The following is a 21,861-nucleotide window of genomic DNA, read 5'->3' as shown; positions in this document are numbered from 1 at the left end:
AAGAATTTATCACCTGGATATTATCATAAATCTTTTGCTTTCATTTCACGGATGCAGTGCTGAAAAGCAGACTCCTTCAAGTATCTTTGTCTGGGCTTATTCTGGTCTCTAGTCCAGAGCCATAGCTGGTGAAATGCTTATGCTTGTACTTGAACTGATACCCCTGCTAAGCAGCCCTCGTCTTGTTTTCTAAAGGAAAGAAACTTCAGCTTTTCTTCTTGACACAGTAATCTTTTCCCCATCATTTCAGTAGTAATAATTTATCCCTTTTGCTTGCTTCTAGTGTCATCATTGCTCATGTGCCCTCACAGAAGCAATACAATATATCTGACTAAAGCTGTTGGGGTTAGAGGTTTACACTTGGCTTTTGAAGGCTGTGATTCCAAACTTTCAAATAACACAGTATTTATAGCTTTTCCTAGGCTCATAACAGTGGCTACTAAAACACTCACATAAAAGAAAATGAAAATACAAGTATAATGTAGCTTTCACATCCGATCTTTTTGACCTGGCAAACTTAGGTATCATATACTTAGTTCTACCCACTGAAATATTCACCTTTAATTTATTTTGCTCAGATGTTGCAGGCCCCAAAAAAAACCTTAAAATCAATGCAGTTGTGCCCTGATTTTTTAACAACAGAGCTTTTTCACATAACTAAATATACTAACTTTTGGAGTTCAGTTCAACAGTTTAAAAATTCTGCTTTTATCAAAGCATAGCTAAGCATATTTACACCTGAATTGATTTAAGCTTTTTGTTTACTTTCTCTGATTTGTCTTGGCAATATCTAAGTTGAATTTTAGATTGGAGTCTTTGCTGATTCTGTTCCCAATGTATTGACTTCTATCTTACTATATTTCTCCTGGTCTGAGTGAAGTATTACAAACTAGCCAGCCTATAGTAACACATTTTTACATACTGAAGGTGATCAGCATAGATTGTGAAGATGCTACATTTAATGAATTTTATGCAACTATCACTGCACGCATCAAGTATCATTCTGGGACTGTTGAAATGCAAATGAGCTTAAAAAGTGTAAGCTCACATGCTGTGAGCTCCAGCATGTCTCTTACAATACAAGATATCTTAGGAACAGATAAAGGGCATCTGTGCCAAAATGCCTCTACCTTTTTTTAACTTCATCAGTGGCTATCATACTCCCAAGTTTGAAAATATGACAGTATAAAGATACAGTGTTTGGCAGCATCTGACAGAACAACTGGGTACATCAATTCAATTTTCTTCATGGCTTATAAAATAATATGCACTGTACTACATAAATATTATTTTAGTTCTAATACAAACATGAAAAAAGCCTTTGCAAAGATTTACAGGTTAATACAGGGTACTGCACTTACCAAGATGTGTGTTCATCATCTTTGCGCAATATTTGCACATGGCTTCCAAGTCATTTAGCTGTCCTTGTAGAAATGAAATCTGGGCCTCCAATTCCTCCTCCTGCAATTAAGAGGTTATTAGCAATAAAACCCACCTTTTTATGATGCATAGTAAAATTGGTAAGCTAACCCTTGACATGCTTATACATCTTCTAATTTTTCCTATTCCTTTGCTCTTGAGAAAATTTTGGAAATAAAGAGAATCACCTTCCAACTGTATTTATCAAAAGACCTTTAAATTCTTTTGTAATTTCATTGAAATAGGGTTCGGTTTTAATGTTTCAGCGTTTATTAACACTACCCGTTTAAAGTGTAAGAAGTCTAATAAAAATCTGCCTATGCTGATCCAAGAAAGGTTAACAATTCATTTTTCTTTTACAGATTAGCTACCTGGTTTTGCTTGTGCAAACACAGTACCACAGCAATGGGTGAAAAAACTCACCAAATGAGAAAAATTTTCATTTCTGGCAGAGTAATTTCCACATCAATTCCTTTGAAACCTCAGAAAAACTCCCTTTTTTTATTTCAAGGCATGTATTTCATAAGACCTAATACCATACCTCAAGGATGCATTACTACCACGTACTTTGGCATATTCATTTCTGTAACACATCATGCTCTATCTGTATAAAAAAACTGCGCAGCCAACTGCAATTCCACTCAGTGTCTTATGCAAGATTTAGGTGAAAACTATTTTCAACTCACATATTATAAAGTGCTAACTCTAAATTATTAGGTTATGTTTAATAAATGTGCATCAATTGTAATTCAAAATATTAATTTAAAAAAAAATAAAAATTCTTGATTTTAAGGCCCAGGAGAAGCATTATTATCTAGCCACATGCCCTGTGTAAGCAATGGGAACTACCTCAGCTAAAGAACTCATCTTTGAACTCCTTTCTTTGCCAGTTTACAAATGCATCCAGTCTTGACTTCGAAGACCATACTGCAGATGGAAGTTCACTATTCCTTTAGAAAAATTCCTTCAAGGCTTAGTCACATACAGTATTAAGCAGTTTTTTGTTTGTTTAAGTACGCAATTTAATTCAAGCAGATAAAGGCAAAGTAACTTTTTAGCCTCCTGGCTTTTTCTTAGGAGTTTTGCAGTTCTATCAGACTCATTTGATGGAGATTGCTGAACATTACTGTATGAATTACTTTTCAAATGAATAAAATCCAAAACTGATCAGCAAGAACAAAGAGAATGAATCATTCATGATTTAAAGGTACAAGTGATCTTAATTTCCATTAGAAACTGAGTCAGAGCCAAGCAAAGGAAACTTTGCACTAATATAGCATATATCCAAAAGCAATTGATCAAGAAAAAGAAATTTAACAGTAGCATCTTGCAAGATCTACCAATATAACTTTTTTGTCACACTTACAATCTACAGACATTAAACATTTTTTCTTTGCTATTTCCTTAAATTAATATACCCTTACTTTATTTTACTCAACCTTATACTTTGACCACTTAAGCCTCAATGGAATTGATTTTATATTGCCAATTTATAGTTGCTGAAAGACTAACCCCTTTCAAAGTCTGCAGTTCTGTCAGAGCCTATACAAGTCTATCATCTGCACTGCTATTTCTATTCAAGCACTGTCCCTTAAAGAAGACCTTTTCCTAGTACATATGGCTAGTGATTGCAAGAGATAATCTACCATAAATTTTAAATTCCCAGTGCACTGCAAGTGCAGCTGTAAGATAGGGAAAGGTGACAATATTTGAGTATTTTACCATAAAATAACAATCAAATTCTTAAGTCATTAGCCAGTAATTGAAACCCAGTTTATCTCCTACAAGTGAATAAGCAAATTTAACTTCTGGTAATAAGTATTTCCATGTTTCCAAGACTATTTTTTCTTATTCACAGATCAGAACTGCAGTAAGTTGATTTTAAAATGCTTTTAGACAGCTCTATCACTTGGGCAGATTCTGAAACTAACCTTTTCAACTGTACAACAGTACCTCTCTATTTGGCAAGGGAGTCCTGTGCTGAGTAAACTACATCCACCGTTCTTTCAGCTCGTTAGGATCCAGCATGGGGGCCAGAAACGTTCAGCAGACCCAGCACTCACAAAGGAGGGTGCTGCGGCTGGGAACTCACAGGCAGTGCAAGAGGTTTTCTGCCAAGTGGGAAATCTTGCACAAGGCTGAGTGAATGCACTTGGCGTTCCTGACTGCTCTGGCACCCTCAGGAAGGGCACCAAGGAGTGCTGCCAGCGGGATGTGCAAATAAGCAAGATGGTTAACTTGGCACTTGACACACGAGAGAGCCAGATGTGCTGTTTGCATAAGAAGACAACACCCAAACGGTGATGACTTGCTACAGGACATAACCCGTGCCCCTGCCGTCACCAGCAGTGCTGTGGCAACCTCTGTGCACATGGACCCCTGAAGGTGACCTCCCTGGAAGGAGGTTTGCTCTGTTGTAGTCACCGCAGCAGCAGGTGAGAAGCTGCAAGAGGTGGCAAGTGTGTTTCGTTGCATCGGGGGTGACTGACAGGATATTTCAAGGTGTAAGAGCTTACGCAATAGATGGGGAAGGTACAACTGAGGCAAGATGCAGTGGGAAGAAGACATGCACTCCTAAGAGGGTGGAAACTGGAAGCTTGTGACTTCTGGCCAGCAGGAGGGTTGCCCAGTGGTGCAGGGCCCAGGCAGCAGAGGGGAAGAACAAGCTCCCTCAAAGGAAGAATCCAGGTTGGACGCTGTATCAGAGCACTACCAAGAGAAAGTGATGAGTGACAGTGAGCGGTTGGTGACTCTCTTCCAGCCAGACTCATCAGCTAGGGAGGTTTCTTGCTTGGATGGAGCCTCAGTCTGTGGTGTTGCTGAAAGACTGCTTGGGGTCACCTAATGTTCTGATTTTTTTTCTGCTTATTCATGCATACACTGATGACATGGTGATGTGAAACCATTTCAGTTCAAAAGTGACTGTAGGGCTCCTGAGCAAGGGTGAAGGGAACAGGAATCCTGGTAGTGTTTCTCGTTAATCCTATGGCAAAAGGGAAAAGCCTGGATAGCAGCAGATGTATCCTGTAGACCACATATGGCTACATATTTGGTGGCACTAGCTGGGCTTCAACTATTTTGCTTGTGGCACCCAATTTGATGAGGAAAGACAACCTAGGGAATAGGTCTACCTGCCAAAGACAGGCAAGAACATCTTTGTGAACAGTCTTGCTCATTGAGTGGGGAGGACTTTGTCATATTAGAGGGACCTAACCCAAAAACACATGAGGAAGCAGCATATATGGACAAGGTATGCAGAAGGTCCACTTGGCCGAGTAAGGAGCTTCTTAATGAACTAAAATGGGAAAAGCACATACGAAGATGGAAATAGTGGAAATGGAGAGCAGATATGCAGAAACAATGACAGGAAACAAAGGACAAGCACACAACCATTTTTTGGGCATAAGAACAAAACTAGGAAGGACAAAACCCAGATGGAACTAAAATTAATGGAGGACATTAAAGGGTAACAAGAAGGAATTTTACAAGTACAAGAGCAGCAAAAGGAGGTTCAAAGAAAATGTAGGTCTATTCCTTACTAGGGGAGGTAAGATAATGACGATACAGAAAAAGCTGCAGCACTCCATACCATTTTTGCCTTTCACTTTTTAGGCCAAGCCTGCTCCCAGACCTCTGCATGTACAGTTTGGGAAGAAGAGGGATAGCTAAGAGTGGGGGTGGGCAATAGGCTGGTGAATACCTGAAGAAGCAGTATTCGTTCAAATACATGGGGCCGCATGGGATACACCCATGGGTACTGAAAAAGCTGATGATGTGATTGCAACACCACTGGCTATCATCCATGAAAAATCACTGCTATTTCAGGACACCCTTGATGACTGGAGAAAGGTTAATTTTACAACCATATTAAAGAAAAGTGAGAAGGAGGATCTAAGAAACTATACAATGGTTGGCTTCACCTTAGTCTTTGGCAAAATCGTGGAGCATGTCCTCCTGGAATCAACTTCCAACATGTAAAGGACAAGACAATAATTGAGAAAAGTCAACAAGGATTTACCAAGAGCAAAGCATGCTTGACCAATCTGGTTGTCTGCTATGATGAAATGACTGGCCACGCAGATGAAGGGAGAGGAGAAAATGCAATATATTTTTACTTTAGTTAGGCTTTGACACTTATTTTCAAAAGCATCATCATTTATAATATGACAAAGTATGGGATGAAGGAAAGGATTGTAGGTGGGCTGAAAATCGGTCAGACCCCCAAGCTCCAAGAGTAGAGTCAATGTCTTGATGTCAAGTTGGTGGTTGGAAGTGAGCACAGTAACCAATGGACTGCTCTGAAGATACTGTTCAGTATCTTCGACAGCTCATATGAGGGGACAGAATGTACACTCAGTAGATTTTCAGATGATGCAAAATCGGGAGGTGCGGCTGCTGTGCTGATTGGTAGAACTTCAGTTCAGAAACACCACGTGACACTCAAAGCCTAGGCAAAAGAAACCTTTCTGAGGTTTCTGTTTTAGAAACTTCAATAAGTGCAAAATTCTGCACCTGAGGAGAAAACATCCAATGCACCAGTGCAGACAGCGAAGAAACTTGCTATGTTTCAGGCCTGCTGAAAAGGATCTGGAGGCTACAGTGTCTGCTGAGTTGTTTATAAACTAATAAAGTTCTCTTATCATGAATAACGTAAACAGTTCACTGGGCTACACTAGGAGGAATGTGGTCAGCAGATCCAGGAAAGTCATTACCCCCCACTACTCAGTGCTTGCGAGCCCTCACCTTGAATAATGCTTTGGGCCTCCAGTTCAAGAAGGATGTTGAGAAACTGAAGAGGGTCCAGCACAGGGCTACTATGATGGTTACAGGTCTAGAGGACAGGGTGAGGGAGCTGGGCTTGTTTATTTCGGCAAAGGGGAGCCTGAAGGGGATCTGCTGGGAGCCTGCAACTACACGGAACTACAAAGATGTCATCAAACTCTTCCCAGGATTGGCAGATGATATAGAAGGGTCCATGGCCCAGAATTGCCCCTCGGGAGGTTCAGATTGGTCGTTAGGAAAATATTCTTCATTAGAAGAGCAGTGCAGCACTGGACGAGGTTACTCATAGAAGTGGTAGAGTTTCTGTTTGAAGTCACTGACTTAATCCAATTTTAGTGATTGTCCTGCTCCAAGTAGCACCTTGAGCAGAGGTCTCTTCTAATCAACATATCTAAGACTAAACTTTCCACAGTATCTTTCTAAAACTGTTCTGCAAATTATGAAAGTTTTAATGTTTTGTGAAGGTAAGCAGCAAAATCACAAAGCGTCTCAGAAAAAAATGACAATTTTTTTCAGTATTCTAAAGTCAAATTCTTCAGCAGTAATAGACGAAACAACTGATTTATAGCCAGCATTGTGCAGATGCTCTCGATTCTTGTCCAGACAGTATTCACTGTGCTTTTCTCTAAGTGCCAACTTTTGTGTTTCACTGTGCTGAGAAAGTGAGTATCCTGGATACGATTTTTATTTTGTGTACAAATAGCAGTGCTGATTTGATCTCTCTTATGCATGAACAGAGACTTAAAATTTTTTTAAACAGGCCAAATGTAAGTCAAGGGAAAAACATTATGGTCTATGCTTCCTTGAGAAACTGACCTTTTAGCTGATCTGACACACACAGTACTAGAAACATGTGAACAGTGATTCAAACTCATTCAGCCACAGCTCTCAAAGGTTAACCAGTTGACCACAAAATAAAAATCAATCATTTAAATAACTAACCAAAATAAAAAAATCAATGTCAACTTACTGAACAACATGTCCTATAAAACATATAAGCTCAACATTTTCTAACATTGGGAGCTGCATTATGAGGAAGAAAAACAAATCAAGCAGCAAATCAAACAAAGGAATCACTGCATCAGATGTGGCAGACCAAGATGTGCAAATTTAATGATGCAGTCTTGCAGAAAAACAACTTAATAATACTTTCTGAAAATTTAGCCCCAGAGTCCTCAAAAAACTTTTCCACACCTTCAACATTCCAGATGATGTAGACCCTTAAAGATAATCAGTAACATCTTGAATTGAATAACAGAGTGAAAAGAAAGTGGATTATTTGTGATGCCACATTGATTTACATTTCACTAACAATATAAAGCAGGCTAGTATTTATGTCTCCAGTCAAAGCAAGACTCTATTTGAGTGCCTCCATATACACATCTCCAACTATTTTCATTGTTGTGGCAAGACTGAATCTGCAAAAAACTTGACTTACATTTATGTTTCTCATATTTGTCTTTCTTCTTATCCACATCCAGGACTTTGCTTACATTGTTACGTTTCCCTTTTTCTTTTCCCATGAAAACTAATTCCTTTATGATTAATTATTTGCCATTTCTTTGCTAATTTTTTTCCCCAGTCTATACAGTTCTGGTGCTCCCCATTTGTCCAAAGCTCACTCTTCTCTTTTTATTACTTTTCCTTTCATCTATCTTCTCACCTTTACAAAGACAGCTATGGAAATAAATTTTTTATATCCTTCCTTCTCTCCTGAGCTCATAATGAGATCAGCGATGCCCCTACCATACCCCGTTTTTCATCACATTTTACTGCTTCAGAAAACCAGCTGTGACTAACTGAAAGTGGTCAGCACCTTCAAGAACAGATTACAGAAAGTTTTACAGTTTTGACATTGTAATCCTATCCTTTTACAGCTCATCGCTTTACAAGCTGCAATAAGGTTTGCGGACATAGGTAAGGGCACTGGAATTTAGCATCCTACACAAGCCAAGGTCTGAAGAAATAGTTTTGGAAGAAGCCACTCTTTCTCAACCTTGTTTTTATCAGTTTAAACAATTTTTCTCCCAAATACATGACATGTAGCTTAACACAGATGTATGGAAAACAGGGAATATGAACTCACAAAATCAGGACTGTAACTTCTTTCTTTTCTTTCTTTCTTTCTTTCTTTCTTTCTTTCTTTCTTTCTTTCTTTCTCTCTCTCTCTCTCTTTTTCTTTCTTTCTTTCATAACACCATGTAGTTTTCAGTTTTACTGTTCAGGAAATGAAATAAAAAAATTGTATTTTTGTCTGTTTTACTCATGTAGAAACTCAAGGAAGAGTAAATTCTGTTGTCAAAGAGTGTGGAAGGAACAGCCCAGTCTTCCTGGTGTCTTGTCTGATGCTGGCCAATGATGGGTTGGGTAAAGTGTAATGAAAGAGGTATGTCATGATACAAACACGTAATGGTACTGCCCAGAATACTCTCCCAAGCTACATAGATTTGCAGATCAGGGATTTCTTGAACCAGAGGTGGGTTTTTCTTGTAGTTAACAGTCCCTGGACTTTTCCTATACTAATTTGCCTGGCAACATTTTCAGTTCTTTCAGTATTCATAGTAAGAGCACTAAGGAAACATCCCCTGAGCTCTTGGCAAATTGGCAGGGCAAATTAGAAAAGAATTCTGACGAGGTATCGAAACATTTAGAGGAAAATAATGAGAAAAATGGGATCGATGCAAGCAAATCCTGAAGCCAGGGACTTGCTAAGAGTCTTACCAGTACTTAAGTCTTATTCATAAAATATTCACAGAGTATACCTTTTGGATATTGGTAGCATTTTACATGTCAAACAAATTCATATGCATGGCATAAATTGCTTTCTCATTTAATTTTATACAAATTTCTCTGGAGTAAAAAGCAGTGGTTACTGTTTCCATTTTGCAAGTATTTAGTTTTCAATTTTGAATTTACCAATTAAATACAAGATTTAACCTTTTAATCTTGAACTCCTGACAGCTGAATGTTTGTTGACACCCCCATAATTTTTTTATGGTCTATGCCAGCCACAGAATAGTCTACAGCATATGCTGACATTTAAACCAGAAACCACTGTTTCTGAACAATGAATTACATACAGAAGAATTAAAAAAAAAAATAAATTAATTTACTGATTTAACTTATCTATTTAATTTTATCACTCATGGGCCCTCATCAGAACTAAGACCTCGCTCTGCTGGGTGCTGTACAAACATAAAGAAAAAACCGGCTTCTCTAAAGGACTTAACAGTGTAAGCCAAGAGACAACAGATGGCTGCAGACAGACATATGGGGAGGACATGGAAACAATATGGCTATATTAGTCAGTCTTATAGACATGGCTTCAGCATGTTAGTAACCAAACCATTGTCAATGCAAAGGTGGAATTTTTAGGAGAGTTTTCATAAGGCATTTGCTTTGCAGATGTTTAGAGAAAGTTTCTTCTACGTGGAAGGGGCTGTGAAATGATTAGATGCAAGTTCACCAAGGATATCAGAGTACATCTGGGGACATCAGAGTAAGCACAAATTAATTAGGTAAAAAGTAATCCTTGAAGTTTAGGTTCAAAATACGGTGCTGTCACAGGTAAAACATTTCAGGGCACAATGCACCCTCATCTGCTCAAAGAAGTAAATTCAGAAGAATAATTACCTATTTTAAAACCTGAAACAGAACTGCCACTACATAATCTTTAGTGAACATTATGTCTGTGACAACCCTCTGAAAGGGGTGGGGGAATGAGACTGAGAAAAATAAGAAAATAAAATGAAGGATGAAAAAAGGTCAACAAAATATCCATTGTGACTCCTAGAAGCCAAGCTAAATTAGGTTATATACCAACACTGGAAAAAAAAAAAAAAAATTAAATTATTTGGTTCAGAGGGCTCTGATTGAAAACAAATATCAAAACCAAGAAAGGAATTCTATAATACAGATAAAAATATTCAACTAGGATGAGACAAAGACAAATTTGGCACTAAATTAAAATGCTAGAAGGCATTCACCTGCAAAGGCACACGTTTTTGGGCATTAGTACAATCCTGACTTCCTCTGTGTGCTTTCAGTAACAACACAGAAAAGGATGGCATCGCACAATGCTTGCCCAAGCTATGCACATGTAAAGAGAACCAACAGATTATTGGTAAAGGATTAAATGAATAAATAAAAATTTCAGCCTTTCTGTACTTAACTTCCCCCCTATGAAACAGTGAACAAACCCCAACAAAACTGAAAGGGTTGCAATTCTGATTCAGAATAGCCAATGACTCAGGAACTCTCTCTTCCAACATTCAAATTTCTAACACTCTAGAGTTAGCATTGTTCAAGGAGACCCACACTTTTTAAATGCAGGAAAAATTATGTTCTTCTTACTCTTCATAAATTTGAAGATGGGTGAAATATATATACATGTGCATTTTAATGCACTGTGAATCTGTAACTTTTCTGAAATACAAGAAACAAGAATTCATGGCCAGCTATTTGTCCTCTTCTTCCAAACTAGAAAAACTCTCTGTTCCTCTTCCTTGCCCTCTAGTTTTATGAGGACAGCAAGGTAAAAAATATTTATTTATAATCTGTATTTATTTAAAATCTCTACTAAGAAGATTATAGTGACTTTGAGGCAAAATATCTGTTTCATTGTGTTGATGTATAATTACCTATTTATTTGATTTATTGTCTCTTAAAACACAGCTAAAAATATTTACATATAGTGACACTTGGAAGAAAGTGAAATATAGAGCCTCAGAGGATCTCCCTTGCCCCCTGACAGATCCACTTCATTTCAATTAAAATCCTGAAAATAGCTGAAACTCTGGCTCACAGCTTCTAAACACCATGTCCTGCTGTTGAATTTCCATCTTAAATAGTTCAAAGTCAATTTGCCAGTGTCACGCTGTTGGAGTCAGCTTAGTTTGCCACATCCCACCTTGCCTGGAGACATTAGTGGTAAAGGACCATGGGCTTGGAAATTTTCCAAAGCAGCTCCCATTGTCGAACCTATTACTGGAACAGCTTCCAGGTGCACCAGCCTCACTGCTGCCGAGGTAGAAACCAGCAACTGTGCTACTGGAGCAAGAGCAGGACTTGTTTTCATCTAACCTGGGTGTATTTTCCTCTTAAAAATACTCCACTTCCGTGCTCAGATAATCTCTCCTTAGCAGGAAGATGGAGAAGGATAAACATGAATAACAGAGAAAGCTCTTGCCTAGAGACAAAAAAAGTAGGGATGGAAAGAAGTCTCTTTTGCAAGCAGACACAAGACGTGTGAGAGTCATCTACCTGCTGCCTGCACAAGTCCACCTGCTGGCACTGCACTGTGGGACTGCCGAGAGACAGTTTGAAAACAAAAACCACAAAAAGCTGGAAGATCTATGGAATGCACAAAACTGATTGTGGATGGGTAGGCACTGAACAACTGAGAAAATCGGTAGTATTTCACTTGGTAAGGGAATAGATAAGGACAGAAAGAGCTGTAGGGTAGTAGAAATTATTCCTTTGAAGAGAAATGCTGATAAAAGGTTTCTCTCAGTGCTGCTGTTGTCATTGATGACTTAATCAAACTGGAATATTTCTTCATAAACAATAACACTGAGATATTAATTTAGATGGTATGACTGTAAGTATTTTGGAAATAGCTATAAATAAACACGTAGGCGAATGAGAATCCCATTTCCTCCATTATGTTTTAGTATCACATCTGACGGGCTTTCTGCCCATCTGGAACACACATTGCTGGCCTTTAATACTGCATAAGCCCACTGTGGCAAATGTAAGAGAAATGTGAGCAGGGGAAAAAACCCACCGCAATTTCATGATTTTTGAGCTCTCTGAAACAATGTCGTAAGTATTCCTGAATGCATATAAATATGGATATGGCATGATTAACATATAGATATTCTGCAATGAATAAAGTTCATGCTCCATACTTCAATATTATATCACTAAACTGTTTGGTTGAATGTTACTGAAATGGTTGATTAGGTGTAATGTACTTATGTAATTATGCTTCTTAATTTTGCTGCCTAAATAAGCAATTTAATATACACACAGTAAAATTTTCTTTAAGCATCAGTTGCAAAAAAGTTTTGCTAACCCCTTCTCTGTTCAGGCTGGATGTATTTGAGCTTTGATACGATTCCTAACATGACTGAGGATACAGACCAGACCAAGATCTTATTATTCAGTGTTTTTAGAATCTCTGCTTACATTGTTCAGAGTTTAAGGAGGTAAAACTTAAGTATAGTGATTATGAAGGGACTGTAAAGATACACCATTTACACTACATAGTTAAAAAACCAGAAGTACAAGTTTGTTGTTTTTATAGCAAATTATTTGATTTAACCACAGTTAAAAATAAGAATCAAGGTATTAAACACATACCTACAATTTAGTTCAGTGGGAAAAAAACCTTCCAAACACAGAAACCCTTTCGGCTCAACCCCGCCCCACTCCCCCCAACTAAAACAAAAGCCTGATTTAGAGAGATGTTTCTCATCCATGTCCATGTTTTTGCTGAGAGTTCAGTGCAGGTCTCTCAGCTCTTCACAGAAGTGGACAGTAATTTTGTGGTATCTTAAAAGAGCAGGATGAAGGGATGAAATTTCCACTGAAAAGGAAAAAAGGGCAGCTCAAACGACCAACACAGATCCTCAGATATATTTTCCTTTGCCACTGGGATGCTAAAACATTAACTTCATGATTAATGTATAGAAAGAGGATGCACAGAGCAAGTCCTGTACCTGCTGCTGGTAACATTATTGCTGTGGAGTGAAGGATCACACCTTCTTGGCTCCTAAGTCACTTTGATCCTTTTGTAAACACTGCTGATTGATAGTCTCATTCATTCATCATTTTGGTATTTTTAAAATTCTCCCTGACAATTTTAAAGGGCTGCCCAATAATTTTAAAAGTTCTTACTGCCTTCTTTCAAATGATATAATTCTAATTTGCTTCTGTGCAGAAGTTACTGGCAAGTGTAATTTAGCTGCATGTATCTGAATCTCTTTTACCAGAGAAAGACAACAGTTTACACTGACATTTTAAAAATCTTCCAAATGGCCCCACAGATCTGTTCTGTATACATGTTTATTGCTCATAATATGACAGAAAAAGCACTGCAGAGCCACTTGGGTTTTTATTCATCTTTTATTCTAAGCAATTAACTTCCTGTTTTTATCACAGTACAGTTTCTCTTCCCTGAAATGAATCACTCCAAAAAAGATAAGGAGCATTAGGATTCAAAGCTGCCACTCATGCATACAGCTGTGGTTTTACTAAATTATATGAAACTTGCAAGTATTTCTAATAAAAAAACTCTAAAAGGCAGCTTATTTTTCCTTGTACTGTATTCAGCTCTTTCATTTGAGTTATAGCATGTTGTGGGAGCCTGAGAGAGGCAACGGAGAGAAGAATCACACTTCCAAAATATCTCAGAGGTTTTTCTATGAACTCTGTTCACATGACCTGGCAGCATCTCAGATTTAATATTCTTTTCATCTATCCCTAAAATTAGACAAGCACTGAAGTACTAAATAAATTGCATTTTTCAGGTGTCTGAATTGGGCTATCACATCAGAATAAGGAAGACAAGTGTCGTCCAATATTAACTGCAGTTAAACGTTAAGGCACTGAAGTTCATTAAACTTAATGGCACTGAGCACAATCATCATGTCTTTAACTTTAGGCCTAACAAATCCAACACACTGATCAAGGAGTTGGCTGTTGTACACAGACGCTAACTTATTCTGGGCACATTTTATGGTGCTTAACTGAAAAAGGATATTTCATCATAGCATTTGTATTTCCAAATAAGTATTTGGCATTGGTAAGTATGGACTGACAAATATTTTGCTTAAAACCTTTTAAAGAGATTTAAAAAATAATAGTCAGGGAAAAGATATAAGGGAATAAAAAAATTCTCCAAGATGTGCACCATGCATAAAAGGCTTACCCTTCTTCAAAGGAATTTTTGCATGCAAGATATTTTTTTGAGTGTTTGTCTAGTAGTTATTTTATTATCTCTTTGATTTTTGTATACCACTTGTACTTGAGCAAAACTGTCAAGTTTGTACGCTTAAGATCAGGTTCTAAATCAGTAGAGCAGATGCCTGTTTAATTGAAAATAATGGCATACATTAATTTTCTAACCTGTGGGGGTACTCATAACTAACTTCAAATCAGTCAGATTAGCTATGTAAATCACAGACAGTAACAGTTGTTTATACCTGCTTGTGGGGACAATAGCATATGTTGTCAAATCTGATTTAATTAAAAAGTCTGTACAATCAAAACCAGCATGATGCATGACACTTTTGTTCAGTTTTTTTTGGTAAGAAATGGGGATTCTGACTGACCATGTTTGTACAGTATTTTAGTAAAGAAAATAAACTGCTCCAGAATTTCCTTAGAAATGTTTCCTTCTTGGGAATTTTTAAACTAACATATTTTCCAAATGGATAATTTGATTTTTCTTAACTTGAAAACTTTTATGTAGAAATTTACTTATTAAAATACACAGTTTCTCCGAATCAAACCTCTTTTTAGTCAAAGCCATCTTTCTCCTGTATTTTTTAATGCAAGTTTTAAAAATGTTTATATTGTTCAACTCAGAAGTTCCCTCTCTGGCACATCTCTATGGCTGAAAGCAATTTACAGAATACTCTGCCAGAAAGTGAGACCAGCCAACCATATTTGCCAGAATCAATGTCTAAGCAGCTTTGCTATTTGCCAAAGAGAGGGGTAGACTGTCCTTAACTGTTGCTGGAGATGTAAACGAAACATAATGAGAAATAAACGGACCACAAATGCACCCAATTTCCCAACTGCCAAAAAGGAGAGGGCAGTAAGCAGACTATGAGAGAAATTTTCTAGGACTTCATTCCAGTGAGACTGACCCAGCCAGAAGATAACAGGCACCCGAGTGCATTCTATATTAAAAGTTCCTATTCTTGTTTATGGGAAGACAGCTCCAGAAATGGCAACCTAAGTTATTCCCGTCAGAAATCTGCAAACTATATAAAGGGTTAGGGAACAATCTCACTGCTGAGCACAAAATAGCCTTTCAAACACACTTGGTGGGCCTTACATTAACGTACAGCTGAGTGCCACTCAATAGTAACGTGAAAACCACAAGGCTGCCATGAGTTGCCAAACCATGATCTGATATTGTGCATTCAGCCCTGAGGCTGTAGATTCACTTCCTTAACTAAATAAAACAGGGGACATCTGTTTCTGACAACAGCAGTAAAAAAGTCATTCCAGTGATCTTTGCATTTGAGGGGAAAAAAAGATCTAAAAGACTAAATATAACGCAAATGTTGCTACCTTAAGAAGTCCTTAATACAATAAATGGACACATCCTATTCCTGGAGGCAATGAATCAAGTTAAGTATTAATTTTGATCACAATCACCCAGAGAAAGTCCAACTTGTGGGACCACCTTTAGGAAAAAAAGAATTTAGACAAGTCACATTCCAGTTTATCCTGTCATGCAATCCCTAAATGGTTGAGGTTGGAAGAAAGCTCTGAAGGTCATCTGGTCCAACCCCCTCCTCACGCAGGGTCACCTAGAGCTGGCTGCCCAGGACTGTGACCAGACAGCTTTTGAGTATCTCCAAGGATGGAGACTCCATCACCTCCTTGGGCAACCTGTGCCAGTGCCCAGTCACTCTCACAGTCAAAAAATGTTTCCCGGTGTTCAGACAGAGCCTCCTGTGTTTCTGTTTCTGCCCATTGCCATTGGCCCTGTCACTGGGCACCACTGGAAACAGCCTTTCTCTGTCCTGTTGGTACCCTCCCTTCACCTATTTATACACACTGATGAGATCCCCTGGAGCCTTCTCTTCTCCAGGCTGAACAGCCCCAGCTCTCTCAGCCTTCCCTCATAGCAGAGGTGCCACAGTCCCTTCATCATCTTTGCAACCCTTTGCTGAAGTCTCTCCAGTATTTCCATGTCTGTCTTGTACTGGGGAGCCCAGCACTGGACACAGTACTCCAGGTGCAAGCTGCGATGATGACATTCCTGTTCATCCCATGACAACGTCACAGTTAACGTCCTCTGGTCCGTGAAAATCACTTTTTTAACTCCATGTTGAAGGACATATTCTTACATATGTATTCCATTTCCACTTTGCTTGGGAAGGGCCTTAATTAGAAGTACAAGGATGAAAGGGAAATGCATTCTCTTTCATCCGTTACACCAAGAATGACTGATTTTAAAACCATCTCTTTATAAAGTGATTGATGCATGGCCATGTTCCAGCAAAGGTAATTTCCCCAATACTTAACAACATAATCTGTATAATTATGGGAGTAAAAACATAAACTAGTTCAGTTTTATAAATAAAACAAAGATGTGAATCCATTATGTTTTCAAGCCTTCTTTTGCCTCCAGAAAACAGCTGTAAATGAAGTAACTGTAAGACTGGAGAACTCTGATGCTACTATTTTAGAACCTCAGGATGAACTCTTTGAGGTTTTCTTCTCTACGTGGAAAAGGAGGTATCATGAAATTTACAGGAAAACAAAACCCAAACATCGTCTTGAGCAACAGACAACAGATTTAAACAAACCTTTTCCTCTTGGAGCTGCTGCAAATTCCTTTCTCCTATATTAAAGGTCAGTCAAAAACTGAACATAAGGCAATAGATTTTGGTAGCCTAAAACCTTTTCTAGCTGTTTAATCATAATGCTCCAGTATGAATTATATATCACAGTTCAAAGAATTCCTTTGAAAATTTATGCACTGCTTAGTTTATCACGATTACCAATCTACTGAAAATTATTATAAGGACTACAGATCTGTTCCAATGAATACTTCTTTGTCTAAAATCCTTGAAAAAACATTAATAAAATATCACAAATTTGGGAAATTATTTACCTGAAAAACATGTTAATCATTAATGGATTCTAACTGAGTATGAATATTATAATGGCAAATTCTTCTATGTCCTCTATTAGAGAACTAAGGAGGAATTATTCTTAAACTCTGCTAGCACAAAACCCCCAAATTCTGGCCTGAACAAAAGTTGCAAACAAAAGCTGGATTTAGATCTTGTTAAACCACATAAAAAGAAAAGTTTGATATTGGTATATTTATTTTTCTTCAATTCATGAGGACAAGCAGAGAGATACTATGTTGTTATTTTAGTTTTAGATTCAATTCAATATGTCTTAAATGGACACAAACCAAAATTATAGCTTCTTGTTGACTAACCACAAAACACAGCTTTTCTTTAGACAACATTAAAGCATGTGGAACAAGAATTAAACCCTCTCTTTCAGTGAACAAAAACTGGATAAAGTTGTGCAAAGTTGTGCATTTCATTAGAACATTTTAAATATAAAATTGAAAATATGATGTGACTATTAATAAAGATTCTGCTATTTAAAGACAAAAATGCTGAGATGTTCAGATTAAATTTCTGCACAATATTTAGCTCTGAACACCTGAAAAATGCTGTAATATAGAAATATTGCTATTCCTATTTATTGAAATCAGTAGGAAGTTATAATCAATAGGAAGTTATATGAGCATACATTTGTGAAAATGGAATGGAGAAAACCACTGTAAAAATACAGCTTTTTCCATCTACTATGTAACTGGTTTCTAATCAGCAGAAAGACAATGGGAAATGTGTATATAAAATAAACAAGAATGCTTCTGCTCTATGGCAAATGAGGTTTATCAAAGTAGTGCTCCTACAATATCTTTGATGGGACGAGAATTTCTTTGGAACACACCCATAATAAGAGGCAATTTTCTTGGATGAGAACGATCTGTTTGAATAATACTTTCTTGTGGCCAAATCTAAGGTCAGAGCTGTGCAAGAAATAGAACTGTGACTGCAGACTACAGATGCTACAGACACTGGGAAACCTCTGATGTATTAAGGAATTTCAGGGACAACAGATGGACATGTTTGGATCTGCTGAGCTTTCATGCTTCCTACCGAACTGTTTATTAACTTCAGGACTACACCAACAGTCTAACAAAGCAAATGAACTTACAGGACTTCTCTCCTCTTTCTCAGAGGCAACAGGTATTTTCACAGTTTCATTTCAGGTAGGATAATGGGATGGAAGCCATAATGGAGATGTTACTCCACAGAAACAGTTGAAATAGCTTATTTCTGCTTTTGCCATTAATGCCTGCTTAGGGAAACATTTCCAAGTGCAAGTGCTTAATGAATGGGAGAAATGATTGCCTCTAACAAGTAATGCAGTGTGACATTAACATAACTTAAAAAGTTAAAGAACCCACCGATTCTTTTCTGCTCATAGTTTTGCTCTGGGAACGGGAGCGGGAGATTGTACTGAAAAAGGAATCCTTTTTTGATGCAGACAAAGGTGGAGATCCTGTAAATTCACGTCCTCCAGACAAGCTCTCTATGCTTGGAGATGAACTGATGTTTTTTGAACTTTGGCCTGTAAAGCAAGTATAAAGTAACAAAAGAATTAATCAACGGGCAGTTTCTTTTCCCTGTAAATACCTCCTTGCCTTAATTGACATTCACTGAGATTCACAGATAGCTCAACACAGAATGAAATGTTGACGTGTGTCAGCATGCACTGTGAGATTGAAGGACTATTCTGACATACGTGGAACTTAATTTTTGTATGAGAGAAAAATACAAAATCTTAGTGTATATATAGATATATACACAAACACACACCATCTAGTGCATATATATATATGCTAAACAATATATATATACACATACACACACAAACACCATCTCAGCATATATATACCCTATTATACCCACAGACTGAGGACCTTCTCTTCCCTGTGCAGCATAATGACCAAAAGTACGATCTCATAATAAAAAAATAAAAATCTGATGTCGTCAACATTGCAAAGAAAATCCTTTTTCTCTCAACAAATAAACTATAAAGCTTGGCAAAGAAAGCTAAGAACAAGAATGTCAGATTCCAAGAATGGGTTGGACACTGAACATCAAAAGTAAGTTAAGTTTGGGAAAGAACGTAAGTTCTCATGCTTCAAATTTTAAGGCCATCTCCACCTAACAGACATTTCTATGAAGTCTACCCAATAGATTGTCATTTCATGCAGCTTTTCGAAAGACTCTAGTGTTGTCCTCTAGTGTCGTCCTCTAGTGTTGTCCACTGTCATAGCAAAGACATCTGGGTAGATGCATGGGCTGTTTCACCATGACACTGCATGCAGTCAGGCAGCCTTTGATAAAGACCATTTCTTCCAGTTGAAGCCCACAAAGTGTTTTGAAGTATTTAACTTCAAATTTTATTTCAATTAGCTCCAGAAGAAAAAAACCAGTATGTCAGTTTTCATTAACTTTCGTTAAGAAAATGTTCCATTAGGACAGATGATAGTTTTAAAAAGCCTTTCTATTATGTGTATGCGGAAGTCAATCCAGAGTGACCCAATGCAATTCTAGAATTTTTCATTCTGAAAGAAAGCATGTAAAACTAAAGCTCCGGAATTCTTCCCTTTTCTTGTTTTGTTGGCTATTCTGATGAGTCCGTTTATGTTCTTCCTTCTTCCTTTGTTTTCGGTGTGCTTTTCATGTTACCTTCTATAGCGTCAAGAATGATCCTCTGAAACTACATCATGCAGATGTCACAGATGCAGCTTCATCTCTTTTGTGAGGTTGTGATAGAATTCAAAACCGCCTCCCTCACAGATGCTGGTGGTTCATCCTTCTTTGCTCTGAGCTGCTCCCACCCTCTACGCCAGTTTTACTCCCAGATATGATGCATATTATTGCACAGACCTTACAAAGTAGTGTTTTGTCATTGTGGATGCACTGTGAATTCTGAAAATACAAAACTAACTCATTTTCCAGAATGGGTTAGTCTCCCCTTCATTATGCACTGTGGTCTTCCCTCATGATACAGGTTTCTACAGAAATAAAAGAAAACTAAAAGACAAAGAAATGAAAGAATATAGAGACAGAAAAGGCTGCAGAAAACACAGAAAGGAATTCAGATTTAGATGGAGACCAGCTCTGTTAAGATCAAATATTTTAAACAAAAGGAAATTACTAGCAAAACCTACTCATACAGAAATATCTTAATTCAGTCATTTAGGATCTAGAACGATAACTGTCCTCGAAGTGGTGTAGAAGTCAGCGGTGCCGTGCTTGGCCACCTGCCAGGTGGAGACAAAGGCTGAGCCAAGTTCTCCATGGTGTTTGACCAACACAGCATATATTGCACAGCTGCGGTCACATGAAACCAGCAATTCACATTTTCTTAAGGGAATAAATACAGATCTATTTAAAATGTCCTCTGAGCTAGAAGACTGTTAAATGCAAAGAGGTTGAACTAGCATAGAATAAAACATAACATGTGACAAAACAGACCAAAAAGGACAAAACCCAAGAAAGGTTCTGGGTTTAATATTCTCACCATTTCCTGGAAGCAAATTGGCATATAAACTGCTTCCCACCTTCTTCTTCATTCTCTGCTGCCTTATTTTGCTCATCTCTCCTGTGACTCTCCTACATTTTATGTCCTGCTTCTCTTACTCCTGTGGACCTTCCTCTGTCTGCCTCCTCTTCTTCTTCAGACTCCTCCACCTTGCCTCTTCTGCTTCTGCAACTTCCTTATTCCACCTTTTTCCTTTATATATTCTTTCCTTCCCACCAACTTCATTCAACCGCATTTTTCTGTTTCTTCCCAGCCCTCCTCTAGTCACTCACCACCTACCACTTAGTCTGAACAGCTTCCTGTACAGCTGAGATTTTGTGGACAGAAGAATGCAACTGTCCTAAAAGGGAATTTGCTCAAATAACACCAAGAGCTTTGACCAATTTTGTTCTTATGGACTATAAAATATAATGAAGATGAAAAGTAAAAGCAATACAAGTTGTAATGAATCTAAGATAGAGATGTAGTGAAAAAAAAAAGTGATAAAAATACTATTTCTGTATGTTTTATACCCAGGTAAGAAGAAAGCTCAGGATGCACCCGATCTTTCTGCATGAATAAGCAAATCTGAGAAAATTATCGTCAGGAAACACTAAATTTTTATTCTGACTCCAATCCTGTGAACAGCACTGTGACATGGATTACTTGGGGATGTGATTAAGAATTAAGCAAGACAGAAAGAATAGCATTTATGAATAATTACAGTGTGTTGCAAGTCATAAAGCAGAGCTCTTAGATTGTAATAGGTTTTTCCAATTTCCAGAGGAGTCATCATTTTTACAACTGTAAATAAGAAAGCTGAAGGACACGTCACACCAATCATGCATGTTTTCCCTAATGTAACAAAAAAGCCACCTATCATTCTCCCACCACAGAAGTTTAGTGGAGGTACTGCAAGAACATTTAACTGAAGTCACCACGACACTTTTGAAGTCTTTCAGATGTATTATGTGTGCACTGATTTCTGAGGCATTAACAACCCTCATGTAACTTTGGAAATAACCCTGTGGCACCAATGCAAAGATTTCAGGACCTTGGGAGGATTACACAAAATGCCATTTGTATCTTCTCTGTTGTGTGTCTTACTGATTCTGCATCTTTCTTAATAAGCAGTGTGGTATGTTGTCCTCACTCAATAGCTTAACAAGGTCATTTGAGAGAGTTTCTAATTTTGGATTATTCCTCAGGAAAAAAAGAAAAAAAAAAACCCAAACCAGAACTCTTACTCTCCATGTAGAATCAAACTCTATAAAGTGATGCAATAAC

At 37.7% G+C, this 21,861-nt stretch overlaps 1 protein-coding gene across 2 annotated transcripts in view; it reads right to left on the bottom strand.

Annotated features, from left to right (window-relative positions):
* The window catches only part of TBC1D5 (TBC1 domain family member 5), a 332,932-nt gene that overhangs the window by 27,317 nt on the left and 283,754 nt on the right, over window positions 1-21,861 (bottom strand). For both annotated transcript variants that reach the window (XM_049798069.1, XM_049798068.1), the window contains 2 exons: window positions 18,446-18,609; window positions 1,362-1,461 (listed from right to left, as the gene is read on the bottom strand). In XM_049798069.1, the coding sequence (XP_049654026.1) occupies window positions 1,362-1,461; window positions 18,446-18,609 (264 nt within the window). The remainder of the gene's footprint in view (window positions 1-1,361; window positions 1,462-18,445; window positions 18,610-21,861) is intronic.

The sequence above is a fragment of the Accipiter gentilis genome, chromosome 4 (assembly GCF_929443795.1).
Source record: "Accipiter gentilis chromosome 4, bAccGen1.1, whole genome shotgun sequence".
Classification (NCBI taxonomy): domain Eukaryota; kingdom Metazoa; phylum Chordata; class Aves; order Accipitriformes; family Accipitridae; genus Astur; species Astur gentilis.
The sequence above is the reverse complement of the archived record's forward strand: the minus strand, read 5'-3'. Positions and strand labels throughout refer to the sequence as shown.